This window comes from Eulemur rufifrons, chromosome 25 (assembly GCF_041146395.1).
Source record: "Eulemur rufifrons isolate Redbay chromosome 25, OSU_ERuf_1, whole genome shotgun sequence".
Taxonomy (NCBI): domain Eukaryota; kingdom Metazoa; phylum Chordata; class Mammalia; order Primates; family Lemuridae; genus Eulemur; species Eulemur rufifrons.
In genome coordinates this window covers 12,060,147-12,080,496 of record NC_091007.1, presented here as the reverse complement: position 1 = coordinate 12,080,496, position 20,350 = coordinate 12,060,147, and the positions used below count along the sequence as shown (strand labels likewise).

The window sequence follows — 20,350 nt, the reverse complement described above, 5'->3', positions numbered from 1 at the left end:
CAATCATTCTTTTAAAGGGGAAGCATTTCATGAAGTTGAAAAAGTACTTTATAGTGCTGCTAACACAACGAATGGTGCCAAAAAAACCCAAAAAGGATCTTTGGTTCTAGGCACCAAGGTTAGTCCAAATGGGATCATAAGTATTTAAATAAATCCATTATTCATATTTAGTAGGTTATTTACTGACAGAGGATGACATCCAAAAACAAAGGCAGGTGAAGTTTTGTAAGATTAAATCCAATTTTGAGTCGTTAGTTTGAAATTTATGGTGTTGAAAATATTTAATAGGATTATTTTAAATTATTTTTAATTTTTTTAAAGACGCTTTGTAGATGGGGAATGCTATAGGATTTTTTAAAGGCAATTCTACAAAGCAAAAGTCTCAGAATAACTCAGGTATGTATCAAATAACTAGCCCCAAAAAAGTTATTTTAGCTTGATTTACTTACGCAAACTTTTTATCGAAGCTGATCAATAAGCCAATAAAATATGCTTCCTGTGCATCATTTCTGTTTACCTGAAACATGGAAGTTCACAGATAGTTCAATTTATAATCACATAATCAGCAGGTTCTTAAACAAAACCTACATATTCACAAGGCAGTCTATTCAAAACCTTTTCTAAAGAAGAATTCATGCAGAGATGTTGTCTATTCTATATCATGTTTTTCATAGAAATAAAAAGAAAAATATGTGCACAACTGAACAACGTGCATTTATAAAGCAAATATCTTAAGCCATTCTCTATAATATTAAATGCCTACAGTAGTTAGGTTGTTGATGACATTCTCTAAAAAAAAAGCAGTCAGTTGGGATTATGCATGAAAGAAAAGACTTTATATACATATAAAGTAAAATTCATGTATATATACACACACGCAATTCATATTTATGTATATATTTTTTCAATATTAGGGAATATCCTGAGAATTTCAAAGCAAGGTGTATCCATAAAGATCATGATAAGTAAGACTACACTCTAGTGCCTTTAAGATCAAACAAATTTTTATTCTTTCAGTACTGATCAACTTATTTTTTGCTGCTGTCTCTCTTATCTCCTTCCTAGCAATGAGGAGGCCATGCAGATTTTTAATCAGAAAGATGCAGAACCAAACACTGTTGGAAAGAAGAAATTATACCTTCAGTGATAGCTGGCAATTTTGGTATAACCGAGAAAAATTTTAATATGAATAATCAGCCTGTATTAGTTGTTAGCTAACAATTTGATCTAACTAAGCCAGATTTTTAATTAATAATCAAGCTGTATGATACACAAAGGGCCCAGGATTGACACAGAACAACTAGTGAAGAATTACAATCTTTGCAATTCTCAAATTAGTGAACTCAAAGCCATCAAATGTTTCTGGGTTCTGTGATTCTGCACTAAATATTCAAACAATAAGGCATGATTTCTGTGATGGCCTCCTCCTCTCCTGACATTCACATCTTTACCCCTGACTTCAAGAGGTGCAAATTCAGTGCATAATTAGAAATCTGCCATGGGGCACCAACTGTAGACACACTCAATGTTTATCACACATTACTGTTCCATTCTTAAATTAATCATGCTCTTACATATTTCCACAGAAACTTCTTTTCACTTTCACTTTGAATAGAAACAAGATCTCCAAAATTCCTCTTGCAAAATGCTCGCGCATTGTCCATGGTTTCCTTCTCTTTGCTAAAATAATACTGGTAGTCTTTGTAAATAACCCACCCATCTTCAGTGACTGGTGGATCTGAGAAATCAATGAGAAAAGGTGATGAATTTTACTTAGACAAATTAAAAAATCTGGTCTCTAAAGTACACAAAAGTGAAAAAGACCGAGTAGCTACAGGAGAGATATCTGCAACTCTGAGAGCCCAGAATAAGCAGAACGTCTATGACAAATACAGACTGAATTGCCTAGGGCCAAATATCCACTTTCTGTGAATCTTGTAAAAATTACCCACTTTTCCTTCCCAACTAAGTCCTTGTGTTACTTTCATCAATAGGGTGGCGTAGATGGGAGGGTGCAAATACGTGCACCCATGATGTTCTAGATCCAAGAACCGGGAACTACAAAAAGCAGATTTCATCCCAACATAAGAAAGAACGTCTAGCAGATGGATTTGGTTGCTTCAGGATAAAATTGGAAAATCTAGAAATTCACTTATCAGGAGGGCTCCCAAGGCTTTTTCCAAACCATAGGATTCTATGGCTCTGTGCTATAGTAGGTTGAATAAAGGCCCCCAAAGGTAACCAGGTCCTGATCCCTGGAATCTGTGAATGTCATCTTCTATGGAAGAAGGGACTTTGTAGATGTGATTACATTAGGGAGTTTGAGACAAAGAGATTATCATGGCTTATCTAGATAGGGCCTAAATGTAATGACAAATGTCCTTCTAGTGGGAGGCAGGGGGAAATTTGACTATATTGAGAAGGTGGCAACGTGACCACTGAACTAAGATGCTACATTGCTGCTTTCGACGCTGGAGGAAGGGGCCATGAGCCAAAGAATGCAAGGACAGCAGCTCTACAAGTTGGCAAAGACAAGGACACAAGTTCTCCCTTAGGGCCTCTGGAGGCAGCATGGCCCTGCTGACATCTGGATTTCAGCCCAGGGAAATTGATTTCAGATTTCTGACTCCCAGAACTGTCATGTGTGTTACTGGAAGCCACCAAGTTCGTGGCAATTGTTACAGCAGCCTTTGCAAACAAATACATGTGCCGAAAGAGGAGAAGCCTGGGGCCTCGGATTGGACTTATGAACCGTTTAGAAGTTGTATTAGCACACTTCATGGTTGTGCCTATGAGCTTCTCTGAAGAGGAAGATCTCGAGATTCTCAAAGGTATTAAGAACTTGTGCCCTCCACCTTCTTAGGGGATGTAATTTTTGCACTGAGAAAGGAGGAAGGAAAAAAGGGCTATCAATACAGAGATCAGAAAATAAGAAAACACCTACTGTCTTGAGGAGCTGGTGTTGGCTCAGGTTTTGGCGTTTCTCCTGTAAAACAAGAGAGTATTAGATATAAAATGTGCTTGAACGTCTGCAATTACATGTCCTTCTATTTTCACTGCTTTCATGGGCCAATATTGCAAAAAACTTAACCGTTCTTTTTCTTTTTTTTGCTTCCCTTTCTCTCTCCAATTAATCATGTTGTAGAGAGGAGAATAAAAGGAAAGAGAATTAGGAGTTAAAAGTTAAACAAATTAGGTATAAGAATAGCCACCAGAAATTGGAAGACAGTTTTTAGGCACAAATAGCATCATATAAAAGAAGAAGAACATGAGTTTTAGAACCAGGAAGGCTTGCTTCAAATCCCAAGACTGGGTTTCAATTATTTAGCCTTAATTTTGTCAGCTACAAAAAGGAATTAGTAATATGTAGAAATAGATAAAATATGTGAGATATTGGTATGTAGTAGGTGCCCAATAGATGTTAGCTTCCAGGAAGACCTCTTATAATTAGCTGTGAAATTACTTATAATTTCATTATTTGAAACTATGAAATGTGAACTATTGATTTATAAAATACAAAATATATTTTCTTTAAAGACTCTTATTTTTATTAAATGTGCAGTTTTACTAAAAGTTAAATGAAATATTTTTCTTTCTAAGTAGTTAATGATATATCTGGATTTTACTGGAATCTGAGAAAGGAACTCAGGTTGAGGTCAACATATTTAACATCTGCAAGAGTAGAGCTACTACTAATAATATTAAATAATACAAAAAGGATACTAGCCATTGGTAGCTAGGAGACCTTTAAAAAACAACTGGCCACCACTGAGTCCTCTATTCTGGAAACTTTGAAAGCAATAATCTAAGCAGAAGAGTCATGGAAATCAGCAAAGCAATAAGGTATCTCTAGCCATAGAGGTGGGACAGCGGCCAAGATTTCCCAACAGCAGAGGGCAATGCAGTTCCATTTATCTGTTTACCACGGAGGAAGTCGATGTATGTATTTTGGTTTAAGAATAGATTTGTTTGTTTGTTTATCCGAACATTAGAACCTGGATCCTCTGACCTCCATGTCTGACTTGGATAAGTGGAACCTTCTGAGTCATCGATAATGATTGATAGCATTCACATTTTTTGACCATCAGTAACACGGTAGGTATAATAGCATCAGGGCCTTACTTTGGTGCCTGTTCTTTGTCTTGAACATTTACTTGAGAAATCAATACTTAGAATATTCAGACTTGCAGCAACCTTCACCTATTTGATGACTAACATAGACAGTCAGAAGGTGAAAATTCCCAAAAAAGAAACTGCATTTTAATCACTCCGCTTACAGTGTAGGACACCCACCCACATCTGCCACTATGGAACCTGGACCGGAATCAGAGCTGCTCGTGGGAACTGTCTGGGAGGACGTGACTCTTGTCCAGGATTTCTGGGTGGCCTTTTGATCTTCTGTTCCTTTGGAACATTTATCTGTGCTCAGCGACTGCATTCTGATCCTGTGAAACGATGCGCCCTGACAGTTCCCTTATTTTGTTATTTTGCTTTTTTTGTTGTTGTTGTTCTGCTAATAAAGGAAAGATACCAGGTTGCCAGGAGGATCGTTCTCCGATCTGAGATAAAGGAAAGCACAGGTGATCATACCTTTTCGTATCTGGCAAATCCAGTTGTTAAGGTGTTCACAGTTAATATCATTCCAGGACATACCAGGGTCACCTTTCAGCTCACCACAGTATTCAACATTTTGATAATTATTAGGTTCTCCATAGGCCCAGTTTTCATATGAAACCTATATTAGAAACATTAAATTATAACCATCAACCATTGGTCAGTCCAATGCCAGTCGTCTATACAAACAGAAAAAGAAAGACATGTTTGCATTGTTTTATTCATTTACTTTTTATCACAATAGCTTTGCTTTGAAAGCACAGTTCATAAACAGGGGTGGAAAAGAAATAGCTTTCATTACATGGAAACTTGTGAAATTGAAGAGTATGCAATTGATTAATATAAAATTTTCTTTACTTTTATTATATAAAACAGCTCCAAATGTCACAAAAGTAGGATTCATATTTAGGAAAAGCTCCACTTAGTATTGGGAGTTGCTAAATTTACAACCCAGTCATAAGGGATAATGTTTCAGTGCGTTGTTGGAAGCTTTTTCTTTATTAACAAGATAGGATAAAGAAATATAAATAATTCTTTTTGCAAAAGAAAAAGACCTACAGAATATTGCTAATGAAGCTATCAAACTTGGCCAAAATGGAAAAGTGGAACCTAATAGAGGCCCTGGTTTAGGTCCTTTATGATGGAGTTTTCAATGTGGAGTCACAGCCCACAGGGTCTTAGACTAGGCATGATGATATATTTTCCAGAGACATAAGTATAAAATCCAAATATCAACAGAGGTATCAAATAAACCATATTACCCAAGTGCCTTGAAAAATTGCTGGTGGACTGTGAGAGGAGCTAGAACTGAAATTATACAAAATCACTTCCTGTGATGACTAGGGCTTCTAAATATTGCCAGCATGTGCCGTGATCTCTCACTTCTCCATTCATGAGAATGGAGAAGTCTGACAAAGCCTAATGTTTATAAATGGGAATATCAAAAATGTTTCCAGTTCTACTGATCTGTAAGTTTTTAAGAAGTTTACCTGCATGCCAATTTTGCATGGTAGAATGAGGGTATTATTTTATATAAACTAGTGGAATGAGCTTTCATTCTAATTTTTTTTTTCATCCAGTCAACTATGGCTATGCCTTGAATGACTAAGAGAACTAAACTGGGTTGGGGGCAGGATGCTGATCCTAAAATAGCATTTATTTCACAAAGAAAAATGTCTCTAGTTATTTCAATGACATGTCTTACTGAAAGTTTGGATTAACCCAAAAGATAACATCAAAATAAACACATAACAAAGTACGAAAATGATACATGAAGTCAAATTACTCACAGGAGAACCATCACTCCAAGTAAAGCCCTCTGAAGGACTTCCGTATGTCAGTCCCAACCAAAACAGTTCATGGTAGCTTCCACTAGTCCTGCAATAACCAAAACATAAAGAAAGCATGAGCTATGGCATGAAACAAGTTCAGTAATCTCCAAAACATAAATTAGTGGTGACACAAGTAAAGAGATTTCATGACCAAATACAATTTCTGCTATAGATGTTCATTTTGGTTCAACCCATAAATATCCTAAAAATGGGCTACTACTTGAGAAGAAATAATTGCAAAGCATCAAGAGATTGTCATTCATTCGCTCATTCATGTAAGAAATATGTGCTGAGTGTCTTGTACTTTTATAGAGCAATTCATCATGGAATTTACACCTGTAAAATTAAAGGATGTGGAAGTGAAAGTAGATCAAAAAGGGCCCATGGAGTTGGAAGATGATACAGTTTCTTAAAGTAGCCTTCTGAGCCAAAAATTTCATAACTCTAAGAATTTTCTCCACATTACTAGCACAAAGAGTTAAAAGAAAGAAGCATCAGGTAGAGAAGATACTTACGTTATCAACCGCCATATTGTTTGCTGTTCGTCTTTACTGTTGATACTGGCAAGGTCTCCCCCGAGAGCTCTACAAAAATCTCGGGATTCAAACCATGTTTTCTTCTCATGTTTTCCTTTTGCAAACAGCTAAAGATGATATGGTTTCAGAAATTAGTTTATACTTCATAGCTTGTCAGACCAAGAGAAACAATTATTGACTTTTGATGAGATTCCATTTACAGAAAAGCAAAACATTGCAATGGCCCCAAACTGTGTCATTCTCTGGATTTAAAAATCAATTTGCAAGCGAATGTTTTGGTAACAAAACTGGGGGACCATTTTGTGGAGACAACAAAATTATTATTTAAAATAATAGTATTTTATAGCAGAGGAGAAATTAGATCAAAATCTTAGAAGGTTTAGGGATATGAGTTAGGTATATAGCTCTTGCTGGAAACAGGGTTAAATAAATTGGCTAAGTATGAAAAGTGACATTAAAATGAGAAAAAAATGAAAGCAACTTTTGATGCAGAGAAAGTAAACATGAATAAGGGAAATTTTAAGGAAAATAACCTTCCTAAAACCGTGTCATAGTTTGTTATCCTGTTTAAATAGTGAATAACCAGGCAGTCTTTCAACACTGCCTGGTATTTTTCTTTATGGTTGCATATTTTACCTACTGAACACACACAACAACAGACACTCCTTGGGCAGGGATGTGTTACACGCTAAACTACATTTAATAGACTATGTAATTTAGGGACTATGTCATATTGTCCAGAGGACTGCAAGGAGAACAGTGAGATGCAATCAACAGTGACAGCCTGGGACACACCTATCAGTATGCAAACAGTAAGGAGTTAATTGTGGCCACTGACTTTTATAATTTTCACTGTTTCTTGTGAGTCATGGCTCCCACCTCATAGGCTTGTGAAAAAAGGGACTTTTGGACTATGGACTATGGCTGTTCCAGTTGTCATCAAACAACCCTAGACAACCTGCACCTCGTCCCTAACTTAATTTGAGCTACCTGGAAAAAGGTGTCTTGATCAAGTATCCACATAAGGAGCTCCCAAGACTCCTATGAGCACTTCAACTTGCTAGACTGTGACAGAATATTTTATTTTCTTAAATAAATTTACTATCACCTGGATGTTATTAATAATTCTCACATCTTAATACCTACAAAGGTGGTCTATATATTCCCAAACAAACTCTACCTGAGCACCTCTAAAACTGCATAATTTCTAGTGAGGTGCATATTTGATTTGTTGAACATCCCCCTGGATATTCTCTCTGCTGGAATCCCTTGTTCACTTCCCAGCTCTGGATAATTCTGTTGCTTCTTTCAAAAAGACTGCCACCAAATCTCCATAGCCAACCACCCTTACGCAAAGGGCTGTGGCTAGGATGATTCTAGCCTTTGCGTAGTAACTCAAAAGTTCCCAGAGGTAACAATAAAACACCTGATGTCCGTTGTGTTAGTCGTCAAATAATCCATTTACAAATCTCTCCTGTCTTGGCCAGATACATCCCCTTCTATGTAAATTACGTTTTCAGCCCTGACTAGCCAAGCTGGACTGAACAGCTCTTGGATCTCTGTTGCTGTCAGTGAGAGTCATAGCTCAGCCAGCCATACTCCTCTTGAGATAGAAAAGACTAGATACCCTCACTCAGACACAATTCATCAGCCTTGAGAAAATGAATGGTCCAACTTAGAAATGTATAAAATAATAGAACATTGAATTGTCACTTAATGGGCACTGGAAAGCCATGTTTTATCAATAAAACAGAAAAAAAAATGGAGCATTCTCTCTAGAATGTCCATGTGGCATTACTGCAGATGAGGTTATCCATTAAGTTAGCTAAAACCTGGGCTCTACGAGCATGGCCAACACAAGATGCAAGAGGATAGCACGAGGCAGCACAGAAATTTCCATCAAGATGAAAAGAATTTAAAACCCAGACCAGATCTTGAAAGCCCGGGGGAAAGGAGAGGAGCAGGGAGGGAATGATAGCGGCTGAGCAGGTGAGGAAAGACGCCTGTGAGTTGAGTTTGAGTGGTTGGCTGGGTTTGTGGTCTACATGCAACTGGTCATTAATGTCCAATCAAGGAGCTCTTCAAAAACAACTAATGCCCAGGTCAATACAATCAGAATTTCTACAGGTGGAGCGTGGGCAGCTGTGTTTTGGTTTTATTGTTTGTTTGTTTTTTCAGTCCTTAGGTGACGCTTTCTTTAGGCTGAAGCATATTCCACGTTCTTTTACTAGCTTCATAATTGATACTCACCTTGAAACACAAGCTTGTTTTGCTGGTGGTGCCCCAGTCCTCCGGGCATTTGGGTTCGGGAGTTGTGGTGGGCTCTGGTGGGCGAGTCACTCCTTCTGCCCAGTGCTTGCACACAAACTTTGCCTTTTCGTCACATTTCAAAACATCCCATAAGCCCCCTGCAATCCCAGTTTTCATGGCAACGCACCCTGCCTTTCGCCCTGTAATAAACACATAAAGTGGAATTCACTCGACAGGTGTTTGCTGAAGGTCTACCGAGCTCACAGAAGACAGTTCCAAAGTCTGCACGTGGTGGGGACAGGCAGAGGGTCACAGCTTGTAGCATTTGTCAATTGCTTTGTGCTATTTTGAACCATTGTTTGCCTTTTATTTGTGTGGTTTGTATCCCCAGCTGAATTATGATCTCAAATGTGGACGGGTTGATAACCTTTTTGTATTTCTAACATCTGGCAGAGTGCCCCACCCACATTTTATCATGGAGTGATGTCATATTTTTGTATGATCAAATTTATTATATGGTAAAAACAGTGGTTTGATATTTCTCTCCTTTCCTTTCTTCTTTCCTTTCTTCTGTCCTTTCTTCCTTCCTTCCTTTCTTTCTCTATCTCCCTTCCTTCCTTCCCTTCTTTCTTTATCTCCTTTTCTTCCTCCTTCCCTTCCTCCCTTCCTTTCTTCCTTTCTTAATTCTTTTTTTTTCTTTGAGTTAACAAATTTTCTTTCCTTGTTTCTGTATCCACATGATTGTAAAAAAAGCAGTGCCAATGGCCCCTTTTTTAATTCTTTAAGATCCTTTTCTTCCCCTTCCATGTACGCCTCCCAGGACCAAAGTTCTTCCCGGACTTCAAAATGAGTCACCCCTGAGCTAGAGAATTAGGTAAGTTACTCAACCACGCTAAACTTGCTTCCTCCTCTTAAAATGCAAAGGTAAGACCTACCTTACACAGCTGTGAGGAATGCCAGCTTTAATGAACAAAGAAGTAAAATAAAATGAGGAATGTGCTAAGCTTCATAGTTTATAATTCTGTTTCACAGTTGGAGTTATTTCCAAATAGTAATTAACTAGGAGCATTGAAAACATCAGTATTCCTTGCTGCTAAGATGAGGTCATTGTTTTATTATTATCAATCTTCTAAAGGACAGTAAGTGCTTAGAAGTCCTTCTCAAAGTTCTGGAAAGGGACACCTGTTTTGGAATGTTTTCTCTGAAGTCTCTGATTTCCTGACACCCCAAGAGTTTGCTCCGACTCCTGTGATGGTTGCCTTTGCAGTACTGAGTTGAAAACTGGTAACTCTGGAAAAGATAACACCTGAGGTTGCCACCTCCCGGAAGTCCAGATTCAGTGTAGCTCAGGCCAGGGCTCCTTGCCTGCTCCTGCTGAACTTGTACCCTCATTCAAAGAGGTCAGCCTTCCTCAAGAGGGAACCACCGTCCTACCATCAAGGATATACCATAACAATGGTTGCAACTGAGCTGTGGCTCCAATTTGATCCATTTTTATTCCCCAGGGACATTCCAAGGTTAACCTCTCAGAATCCTACTACTGAGTGAGCAACGCGGGCAAAATTAAACAGTTTCATCTAGAGAGTAAGACTGACCACTCCTACCAATATTAAAAAAAAAAAAAAATAGTACGCACTCAGCTCTTAATACACTATCCAGTTATTTTAAAAAATGAACCGAAATCTTACCCTTTTTCAGAAAGTTCAATAATTTAATAAACTATAATCACACAATCCAGATTATTGATCTGTTTTCCTATTGAAAGCTGACAATGCAAATTAAAATAACTCCTGAAGATTAAGATGTATTAGGCCAGGTAGTAAGTTCATATACTTGAGCTATTATTCCTTTTTTAGTTTTTTTACCCAGGTACAATGTAATATTTGCTATAAAGGATGTTGACTTTTCTGTGTGTTGTCATACTGAATAATGTCATATGCTAGTGATACCAGTGTATAAGGAGGCAAAGAATCTTTCAAAGTCTATTTCAGAAACAACTTGCAACATCACACTAGAAAAGTCAAGTCAAAATTTACGGGGAGGCAGGGTGCTGCCAGTGCAAACAATACAGATTTGGGAATTACACAGATTAGCCTAAATCCATGCTTGGAAGCTTTTTCATCACATAAATTTCCTGAGTTCCAGTTTCTATTTCTTTTAAATGAAGATACTCAAACTTACCTTACAGGGTTTTTATAAGAATAAAATAAACCCAAGGCAAATAAAGAACTCAACCCCGTGGCACATGCAAGATATTGAAATAATGAGTTCCCCAAGAGCACAATCTTTTGTTCCACCACCCAAGCACACTAATATTTCAATTCATAGTTGCACTGAAAGGTTTTATATCCCTTTAATATAGGTTTAAGGTTTCAGAAATGAGTTAGCCATTTGGAAGTTTGTGGTCATTTAGAATTTCACAAATAGTTTTCAAGTAGACCAGTACCAGATAACCTAGCAATATTTTCTTCCTTTTTTTCCTTAGAATATCGCAAACTCATTGGGAAAGAAAGAAAGAAAGAACGAACGAACGAACAGACAGACAAGACAAAAAGATATATATAAAATGCTACCAAAAGCACAATCAATTTACACAGTCTATTTGGAAAAGTACACAGAGGGCAATGGAAATTCTCAAAACACTGCACATACCTGGCATATCTGAATTCCAGTGGGTAAACTGAACATCTTCCTCAATGGTCCACTGAAAGGTCCCTTTGTTTTGTATATCTGAAAGTCCTGTCCAAAAATATCTTTCAGGCCTTAATCCAACCAAACTAGTCAGGAAGGCTTGTTCATATCTTTAAAAAGAAAAATTAACATGTCGACTAAGTTTTAGAAAGAATTATGTAAATTTGTGAAAAGTATCTCAGTCCTATGTTTGAGCGACAATTTAGTTAGTAATCCAAACATATTGTATCATGTTTATATGCCATTTAAATTATACAAATTTTCACAAGGGAAATGTGAGCTTATGAAGGAGAAATACTATATAGCTCAGTGAATAAAATCATTCAAACATACTCAAGCCATTTCTCTCTAGTCCTTGCTTTCCTCTTTGCCTAGCCTCAAATTTAAGAGAATTTTGAAAACACAAAGGAGAAAACTATAGCATTTCAAAATATGTTCTTTAAAAAATAAATCCATTTTTTAAATAGGTCAAATACCCTACTCAATTCTTGATTTAGCAAGTTAAGGGATAGTAACATTATTAAAGACAATACAAATAAAATAATCTACAAAGATTTCCCACTCAATTTTGTTCTTATAGCTGAGCTCTGAAATAAAAGAGAAAATTATCAAGAAATGTAGAGAAACAGAGGTTTAATCTCTAGAAAGAATAGGAAGCAGAATCAAGAATTCCAGCACTTTCTCTCCCTTTGGATTCTCATCTATGTATTTGGCATAATCTGGTAACAACACGAGTCGTTTGGCAAGGCATCCAAAGATTGTCTTCACTGACACACATAAAACCATGTAGGCAGCAACACAGGCAAAAATCTCTCTTTTGAGCAAAAGAAAAAATAATGCCCAAAGTTCCCAGGCACAAAGAGAGCTGTAGATGGTTCCAGAGAGAGCAGAAAGGGCACACACAGCAACCTAACAATAACAGAATATTTATTTGACCATAGTTTGAATAATTTCACTCCCTAAACAGAACCAAAAAAATTAAAAGTTCCAAACTCAATTTTAGTTTTCTTAAATGTTTGAAACCACGTTTAACAACAGAGTTAGTGAGCTACTGAATATAAACATCAGAGAAGACACATAAAGAAAAACAAATATAAAATATTAGTAAAATCTTGTACATAGTATTCCAATAGACCAAAAGATCAATTATAGAGCAGACCAGCCTATGATCCCATACTATTTAAAGAAGGGCAGTTCACCTCTCTTGTTATAACATAAAAAAGATCTATGCTCTGATTTTCAGAAGTTAGCATTATATCAGGATGCTATGATATATTAGACATTTCATTATAATTATACATGAAAGCAGGATGTGGGTTGAAATACATTTCTTTCATAAAGACTATGCAAATATTATGACAACTGTCATTTTTACCAAAGTATTTTTAATATCGATAGTATCTCCTACATTTTTATTGGGTCTGCCTTGAAAGGCTAATAAATATAACTTATTGTATTAAAACAACCATTTTTTTACCTCTGTACTGCAAATGAAATGGATATTTTAAAGATCTTTTTTATCTATATTTGGTATTTTTTTAATTTTAAAATTTTTTATTTCAACAGATTTGGGGTGTACAAGTGGTTTTTGTTACATGAATAAATTGCATATAGCAGTGGAGTCAGGGCTTTTAGTGTACCTGTCCCCTGAATAGTGTACATTTTACTCAATATGTAATTTTTAACCCCTAACCCCCCTCACCCTCCCCGCTTCTGAGTCTCCAAAGTCTATTATATCACTCTATATTAATTTTTTAAAAATTTTCTTCTGTGCCTAATCCCAGGCTTTCCAAAGAGTAGGTGAAGAATAAATAAATACATGTTAAGAAGAGATGGGACCCTAGAAGTCAAAAGTTATATAGAATCCTCTATGTCCATGTGATTTTTCTTGACCTCTGAATCTAGTAACCTAGCAAAACAAAGAAAAGAATGGAAGAATGGAAAGAATGAATTATTCAGTAAATCCTTCTGCCCCCTTTTTTGGTGGAGGGAGTGGTAAAGATACAAAAGTAGGATTTTGAGCTGGCAACTTTTACTTACTTTTCCTGCTTTAAAATTTTTGACATATAGTAGAACAGAAAAAAGTTAGGACTATAAACTATATTTACTAGATTATTATTAATAAACTCTTCTGAATACTGCTTTTTATAGTATTAAAAGTATCATAACAATTTATAATGTTTGCAATGAAGAATCCAAATAAGGATATTATTTTTAATGCTGCTACCTTTACAATCCACACCTTCAGATCACACACAATTTACTGAGAAATTTAGAGCATGATGATACTTAGGCTTTTCTGAAAATTTTTCACTATTTGACATATTTGAAAATAAAATTAAGGCCAGGCATGGTGGCTCATACCTATAATTCTAGCACTTTGGGTGGCCAAGGCAGGAGAATTGCTAAGGTCAGGGGTTCAAGACCAGCCTGAGCAAGAGTGAGACCCTGTCTCTACAGAAAACAGAAAAATTAGCCAGGCATGGTGGTGCACACCTCTAGTCCCAGATACTCAGGAGGCTGAGGCAGGAGGATTGCTTGAGCCCAAGAGTTTGAGGTTGCAGTGAGCTATGATGATGCCACTGCAGTCTAGTCCAGGCAACAGAGTGAGACTCTGTCTCAAAATAAATAAATTAATTAATTAAATTAAAATAGTTACATACCTGTCTTCAATAGTCGTTAAGTAAGCCTTCTCACTTTTACAGGTTTCGTTTGCTTCCGTAAATGTTGACAGTGTGTGTCCAATCAAGTAGCAGTAAAACCCATGTCTTTTCCAGCCCTATTAATGTTGTCAAGCAAAGAAGAAACAAGCAGATCATCATGCATATTTATTAGGAAATATCATTTTAATGATTCTTCTATCATGAAACATATTGATGAATAGAAATGTCGAAAGAACACAAATCTGAAGAATTAGAAATGCAATGAAAATTACCCGTATAAATGAACAAAGAAAGCGGTAGTGTACTGTTCCTCAGTTGACAAATTATAATATGATACGTAATGGGAGGGCAATCATTCTCTCCACTTCTGCTGCATTTTCCAGTGAAAACTGCTCGTGAAATGTTCACTAAGGAACTGAACAGATTGGCTAAGATTTCAGTTTTAGAGTAAGTAACCACAAGAAACAATTCGGGGAATAGCAATCCTAGTTGCCTACTGAAGCACACAGTAGATGATGAGTGTAAATCTATATTATCTGGTCATAAGAGGGCACTTATTAAACTCTGAGCAATAGGATTTGCTATTTCCTCTCCCATACTTCAAATACACAGAAATGCTAAATAAAAACATAACGATAAAGTAAAAATCCATATTTGAGTTTGAAAGGAAGCAGCAGAAATTGTCCAGGTACCAAAAATAAGTAAAATACTAAAAGCTGAATGGAAAATGCATACACTGAGGTTATCATTGCCCAGGCGTATATCAGATCTAGATTAAGGTCCAAGGGGCTGTGATATTAATGTCCATTCAGAGTGCAATATTTGGCCTTTAGCCTGAGGCAAGGAGTTGGAACTGAGGTTCTTATATAAAGATGATCCCACTAAGGGTACCCCTTCTCTGAAAGGAGAACTAGAATACTCTACCCACAGAACCAGGAAATGACAGAGTCTTGTCTTCTGGGGTTCTAAGTGCCAGAACAAAACTCTTAAGTTTGAAAATAAATGCCAAGTCTGGCTGCCACAAATAGGTGATAGTTCCAACCTTACACTATCCACATTGTGTGACAATCTAGAGCCAAAATATTAAAGTAATACTTTACAAAAGAGGAATCTCTTAAGCACTCAAAGAAGTAGAATGCAAAACCATACAATGGAAATATTTCTACAAACCAGATCATATTAGACTATGACGTTTGGGGGTGGGGTGGGAATGGAGATAGCCATGAACTCACAATCAAAAATTACAAAACACGTGAGAAAGTATCTTATTTTAAGGGAGAGTCAACAACTTAACATAATAGAACACTCTGAAATAATATTATAAAAATAAACATGTTTGACATGATTTAGTGACAAATCTAAAAATACCACCAATAGCAAAAGATCAAAATACTATGCACAAAGAACAGAAGGATATGAACCAAAAAATAGAATTTCTAAAAAAAAAAATAGTAATGAAGTTAAAAACTCAATGGTCAGATTAATATAGTAAACAGGGTTTCAAAGAGAATCAGTAAATTTGATGAATATAGCACAGAAAGAGATCAAAATACGAAAAGAGGTTAAAAACACATTGATAGAAAACAAAGACAACAGAACGAGAAGGTTGAACATTGACCTAAGTTTCAGAAGCTGTGAATAAAATTAATAACTAATAATTTTCAAAAAATGGAGAGATAGCTATGAATCCTCAAAAAGAAGAATCACACTAAGGACCAAAGGGAACAAATGAAATAATTCCAAATCTAGACATATTATTGTAAACCTGCAGAATACCAAAGACAACGAGAAGGTCTTAAAGTCAATCAGAGACAAGATAGAATACCCACTTAAAAACAGAAGAATTAGTGTGAGAACAGGAATTCCAGTGGCAAAAATAAGAGCAAGAAGAAATGTATAAATTGCTGTCAGAAAATAGTTGTCAATGTAGAATTCCAAACTGCCTTAGCTGAGCCATTATTCAGGGTGAGGATAAATTTAAGACATTTACAGACAAAAACAGAGAGTTTTCTATTCCCAGATCCCCAGTGAAAGAAGTAATAAGATTTATCTTGGAAAGAAGGGATTTTAACTTGGGAGTAATGAGTGGGCTAAAATTCTATTGACCAAAGAAATTGATATATGTCTTAGTAAATCCAGGTCTAATTGCCTATGTTAATAGCAATGATAATTAATTGGAAGGTAGGAAGCTTCAAGAATGGAATAGGAATAATATAGGAATAAGTTAACTGTATCATGTCAATGTCAATTACTTGGTTGTGATAATGTCCTCTCATTAGATAAAATATTATCACTGGAGGAAGTTGGATGGATGATAACAGGGGAACTCTACTATTTTTGCAACTTCTTGTGAGTCTATGATTATTTCAAAATATAAAGTTTAAAAAATATTTAAGTAGAATAATAATGTTACTTTTGTTTAAGCAGCAGATAGAGATATTAACTTTAATTTCATCAAGTCAGGAATGCATGTTAAAAATATAAGTTGATTGGCCAGGCATTCTGCCTTATGCCTGTAATCCTAGCACTTTGAGGTGAGAGGATCACTTGAGGCCAGCCTGAGCAACATGGTGAGACCCCTGTCTCAACAAAAAATGGAAAAATTATCCGGTGTGGTGGTGCGTGCCTGTAGTCCCAGCTACTCAGGAGGCTGAGGCAGGAAGATTGCTGGAGTCCAAGAGATTGAGGTTGCAGTGAGCTATTATGATGCCACTGCACTTTAGCCCAGGCAACAGAGCAAGACCCTGTCTCAAAAATATATGTATGTTGAACTATTTAAAAAATAAAAGTAGAAGGTATAGTTCCCAAACCTGTAGAGGGGGAAAATGGGATAAAGATTACTTAACAGAACCAATAGAATGCAGGAAAAGAAGAAAAAAGAAAGCAGAGAGTGAGAAACAAAATAAAGCACAAAATAGGACGGTAGAAATAAACCCAAATGTATCATCAGTAGGCAAAACAAATTTAAACTCGTTTGCCAGTTAAAAGCCAGAGATTCTCAGATTAGATTAAAAGTAAAAACACAGATATATATTTACAAGAGATATTTCTAAAATTTAATAGCACAGCTATATTAATATTAGATAAAATCAACTTTATGGTAAGAAAAGACATTATTAGGAAGGAACACAGTAATTCCATAATAATTAAGGGAACAATTCATCTGAAAGATACAACAACACAGCCCCTAAGTACACAAAGCAAAAACTGACAGAATTACAAGGAGAGTATTTTCTCAAGCAGACAAAATTATTAAGAATGTAGAATATCTGGATAATGCCATTGCTAAATTTTATCTATTCAACATAGATAGACCCTGTACCCAATAATCACCGAACATTCTGCTCAAGCACACATGGCATATTTACAGATACTATGCACTAGGCCATAAAGAAAATCTCAACAAATAATGAAAAAAAGTTTTATATGATCACAATATAGAGAAATTAAAATCAAGACTATCTCCCCAAACATTTAGAAACCAAAAAACAAAGCAAAATTCTACCACCAAAAATCATTACCACCAAAACCACCACCACTGCCAACACACACACACATATTGAAATAATTCATGGGTCAAAAAAATCTCAATGGAAATCAAAAATATTTTGGATTGTACCCTAATGAAAACACTGCATAAAACCTGGTGGGCTGGTCCATGGTTTCAAGTCCATCTTTTCTTTCTGTAAGCATCTTAAAACACATTTATTTTAATATCTATTAATTTTTCCATCTGAAGATCCTGGTGGTCTATTTTGTAATTTTGGCTTTCACACTCATCTGTGAGGTTCCCACAGCCTGGATAATGGAAGTTGTTTATGATGAGGACTCACATTTGCATCTGTCAGGCATCCTGGAGTGTTGGCAACTCAGGACCCACCACTTTATGTTAGTTTCTTGGGTTAGGGTCTCCCACACTGGTAGTACTGAATTGAAAATTGAATCCCAGATCTGCGTGACAGCAGACCTGTGGTTTTGAATTATCAGGAAGACCCCCTCTACCATCACGGGCCTTGTTATCTGCCTTTGCTGGTAAGTGGATTTTTTTTTTCCTAGTCTTCCTAGCCCTTTGAGGAAGTCGCTGCCTAGAGCAAGTGTTTTTAAACTGGCCAAATTATGTAATCTCTGTGCTTCAGTTTCCTCTTATTTCTAATCAGGACTATTTATCCTGCAAATTCACTAGAACATAATAAGAACTGTACTTGATAAACGGTTGCTGTTATTTTCCTGTGTTGATTATTATCATCCTAATGATGACATTGGATTTTTATCAAGATTGAAGATGTGTGATAATTAATAGAACAAGATAAAACTTAGACTGATTATTTAAAAGTAAAAAATTTAAAGATTGTTTATTATTTTGGAAAGTTACAATAATATGCAATCTCTTGGATATGCATGTGATTAGGCAACGAATATGTAAGTCTACTGGTAATGAAATAAAATACAGTGGTCAATGGGCAGGAGACCTAGGTTCTATTCTTACTTCTGTTGACTATAAGAAAGTTACATAGTTTCTCTGGGCTGAAGTTTCCAGAATACAAGAATTAGAAGAGGAATTTTGATAATCTCTAAGCTCCTTCATATCTCTAACATGCTATGATTTTCTTCTATCTGCTCTATTTTTCTCTGTGGCTTATGTATACAGTACCACATTATGTCTCATGAATTTTCAGCCTTCTGGTGTTTTGTTATAAGATTATGTGACCACAACACAACACTCTTGGAAAGAAAATTTGTTTCTACTTCATTTTTATTCAAGAGAAGTGAGAAAGGACAAAAGGGGAAGAAAAGCCACTTAGCAATCAACAGGAAAATGATAACCCTACACCCTGTATTTTCGTAGTTTCCTTACGTTTTAAAACTATTTTACAGAGACCATTGACCTTATCCTCAGAGCAGTATAAAAGACATGCAGGGAGGTGTTGCTGTCACCCAGGTGAGGCTGAAGCACTGTAGGCTTGTGTGACTATTTTAATTTAACTGAGTTACTGTGATTTAACTGAGTTACTGTGGGTCTTAGCTGGAGTCTGAACTTCCTGCCTCTAATTTCTATGATCTACTAAGGAGAACACCACCAGATGAAAGCTAATCAGGCATATTATAAACAGGGAAAAAATAAGTAAGGATAGTTTTCTACCAACAACTTGAAGTTATCTACTAGAAATATCCCTGACCACCCACCGGATCATAGGCTGCCAAACCTGGATGGCATCTGTTGCCCATAACCTGCCTTGATCTGGTGAACCTCCCCAGGCTCTAGGGACTGTGTGATTTTATTCCGTTTTCTCTCTTGCAATTCCCACGACATTCCAAGAGGAGCAACTGGCCATGCGTAGCCCCATATTAACTGTAGAGAATTCCCAAAGAAATATTTAGGGAGAATAGTGATATCCAACACTGACAAGAAATCATTGAAGGTTTTAGACGCAGCTGAAACATTTGGCTATTGCAGTAACAAAGCACTTTCGCATATAAAAATAAAACCAACTGTATCAAAGAATATTTGCTGATCCTCAATCATTGTGTACATCGTGTACTCACTTTCCGGCAGCCTGTTTCGACTTCCACTATTCCTGGGGCTTGAGTTTGTGATTTCGTCTTGCAGATGTAGCCAAGGGGCCGCTCGCAGGCCCGATCCGCCCAGTACCCGTCCTGCAGAGGGCAGAGAGAAAAACATAAGGGATTACCAGTTTGGGGACATCGACGCTACGTTCTTGTCACTGGGCCTCAGAGAAGGAAAATGAAGATTCAAGGTTATTCAGAGAAAATGGCATCTACAGAAAGGAAAGGTAAACTGATGTTTTACAAGTAAAGAGTACATTTAACTTTGGCTACAAAGTTGTAAAAGGAGATTGTAGCCCCAATATGATTTTGTATCTTAGATGTCCAAGCCACTGTTCAGAGTGGTCCAGAGAGAAACTAAAAATGCTTTTTAGTCCTTAGATGATGGTGCTCACAGTTCTGAGCAGTCAGTTCTGTCTTCAAGTAAACCAGGTACATATACACCATTCAGGAACAACTCCCTTGCCCAACACACCAAAGTTGAAAACAACCCTGAAACCAGAGCCACCTTTCCTTCCTTCTTCCAATTTCTACTGATGAAGGTTCTCCTGGTTCTAAGTCTCAACATTCCACTTCCTTAGAGATTTCACGTTAATGTCACCACTCTTCTCCTTCCCTTAACTGCTAAATGTCTTGAAAAATGTTTTCTGTATTGTCTGACTGTAATTCCTCATCTCTCACGTGGTCTCAACCCACTGCA

At 36.5% G+C, this 20,350-nt stretch overlaps 1 protein-coding gene across 1 annotated transcript in view; it reads right to left on the bottom strand.

Moving 5' to 3' along the window:
- Positions 1-20,350, bottom strand: part of MRC1 (mannose receptor C-type 1) — an 81,419-nt gene that overhangs the window by 23,467 nt on the left and 37,602 nt on the right. The window contains exons 9-18 of the mRNA XM_069458964.1: positions 19,630-19,740; positions 14,086-14,201; positions 11,384-11,532; positions 8,732-8,931; positions 6,461-6,588; positions 5,904-5,991; positions 4,591-4,735; positions 2,945-2,986; positions 1,575-1,738; positions 450-517 (exon numbers count right to left, since the gene is read on the bottom strand). Of these exons, the coding sequence (XP_069315065.1) occupies positions 450-517; positions 1,575-1,738; positions 2,945-2,986; positions 4,591-4,735; positions 5,904-5,991; positions 6,461-6,588; positions 8,732-8,931; positions 11,384-11,532; positions 14,086-14,201; positions 19,630-19,740 (1,211 nt within the window). The remainder of the gene's footprint in view (positions 1-449; positions 518-1,574; positions 1,739-2,944; positions 2,987-4,590; positions 4,736-5,903; positions 5,992-6,460; positions 6,589-8,731; positions 8,932-11,383; positions 11,533-14,085; positions 14,202-19,629; positions 19,741-20,350) is intronic.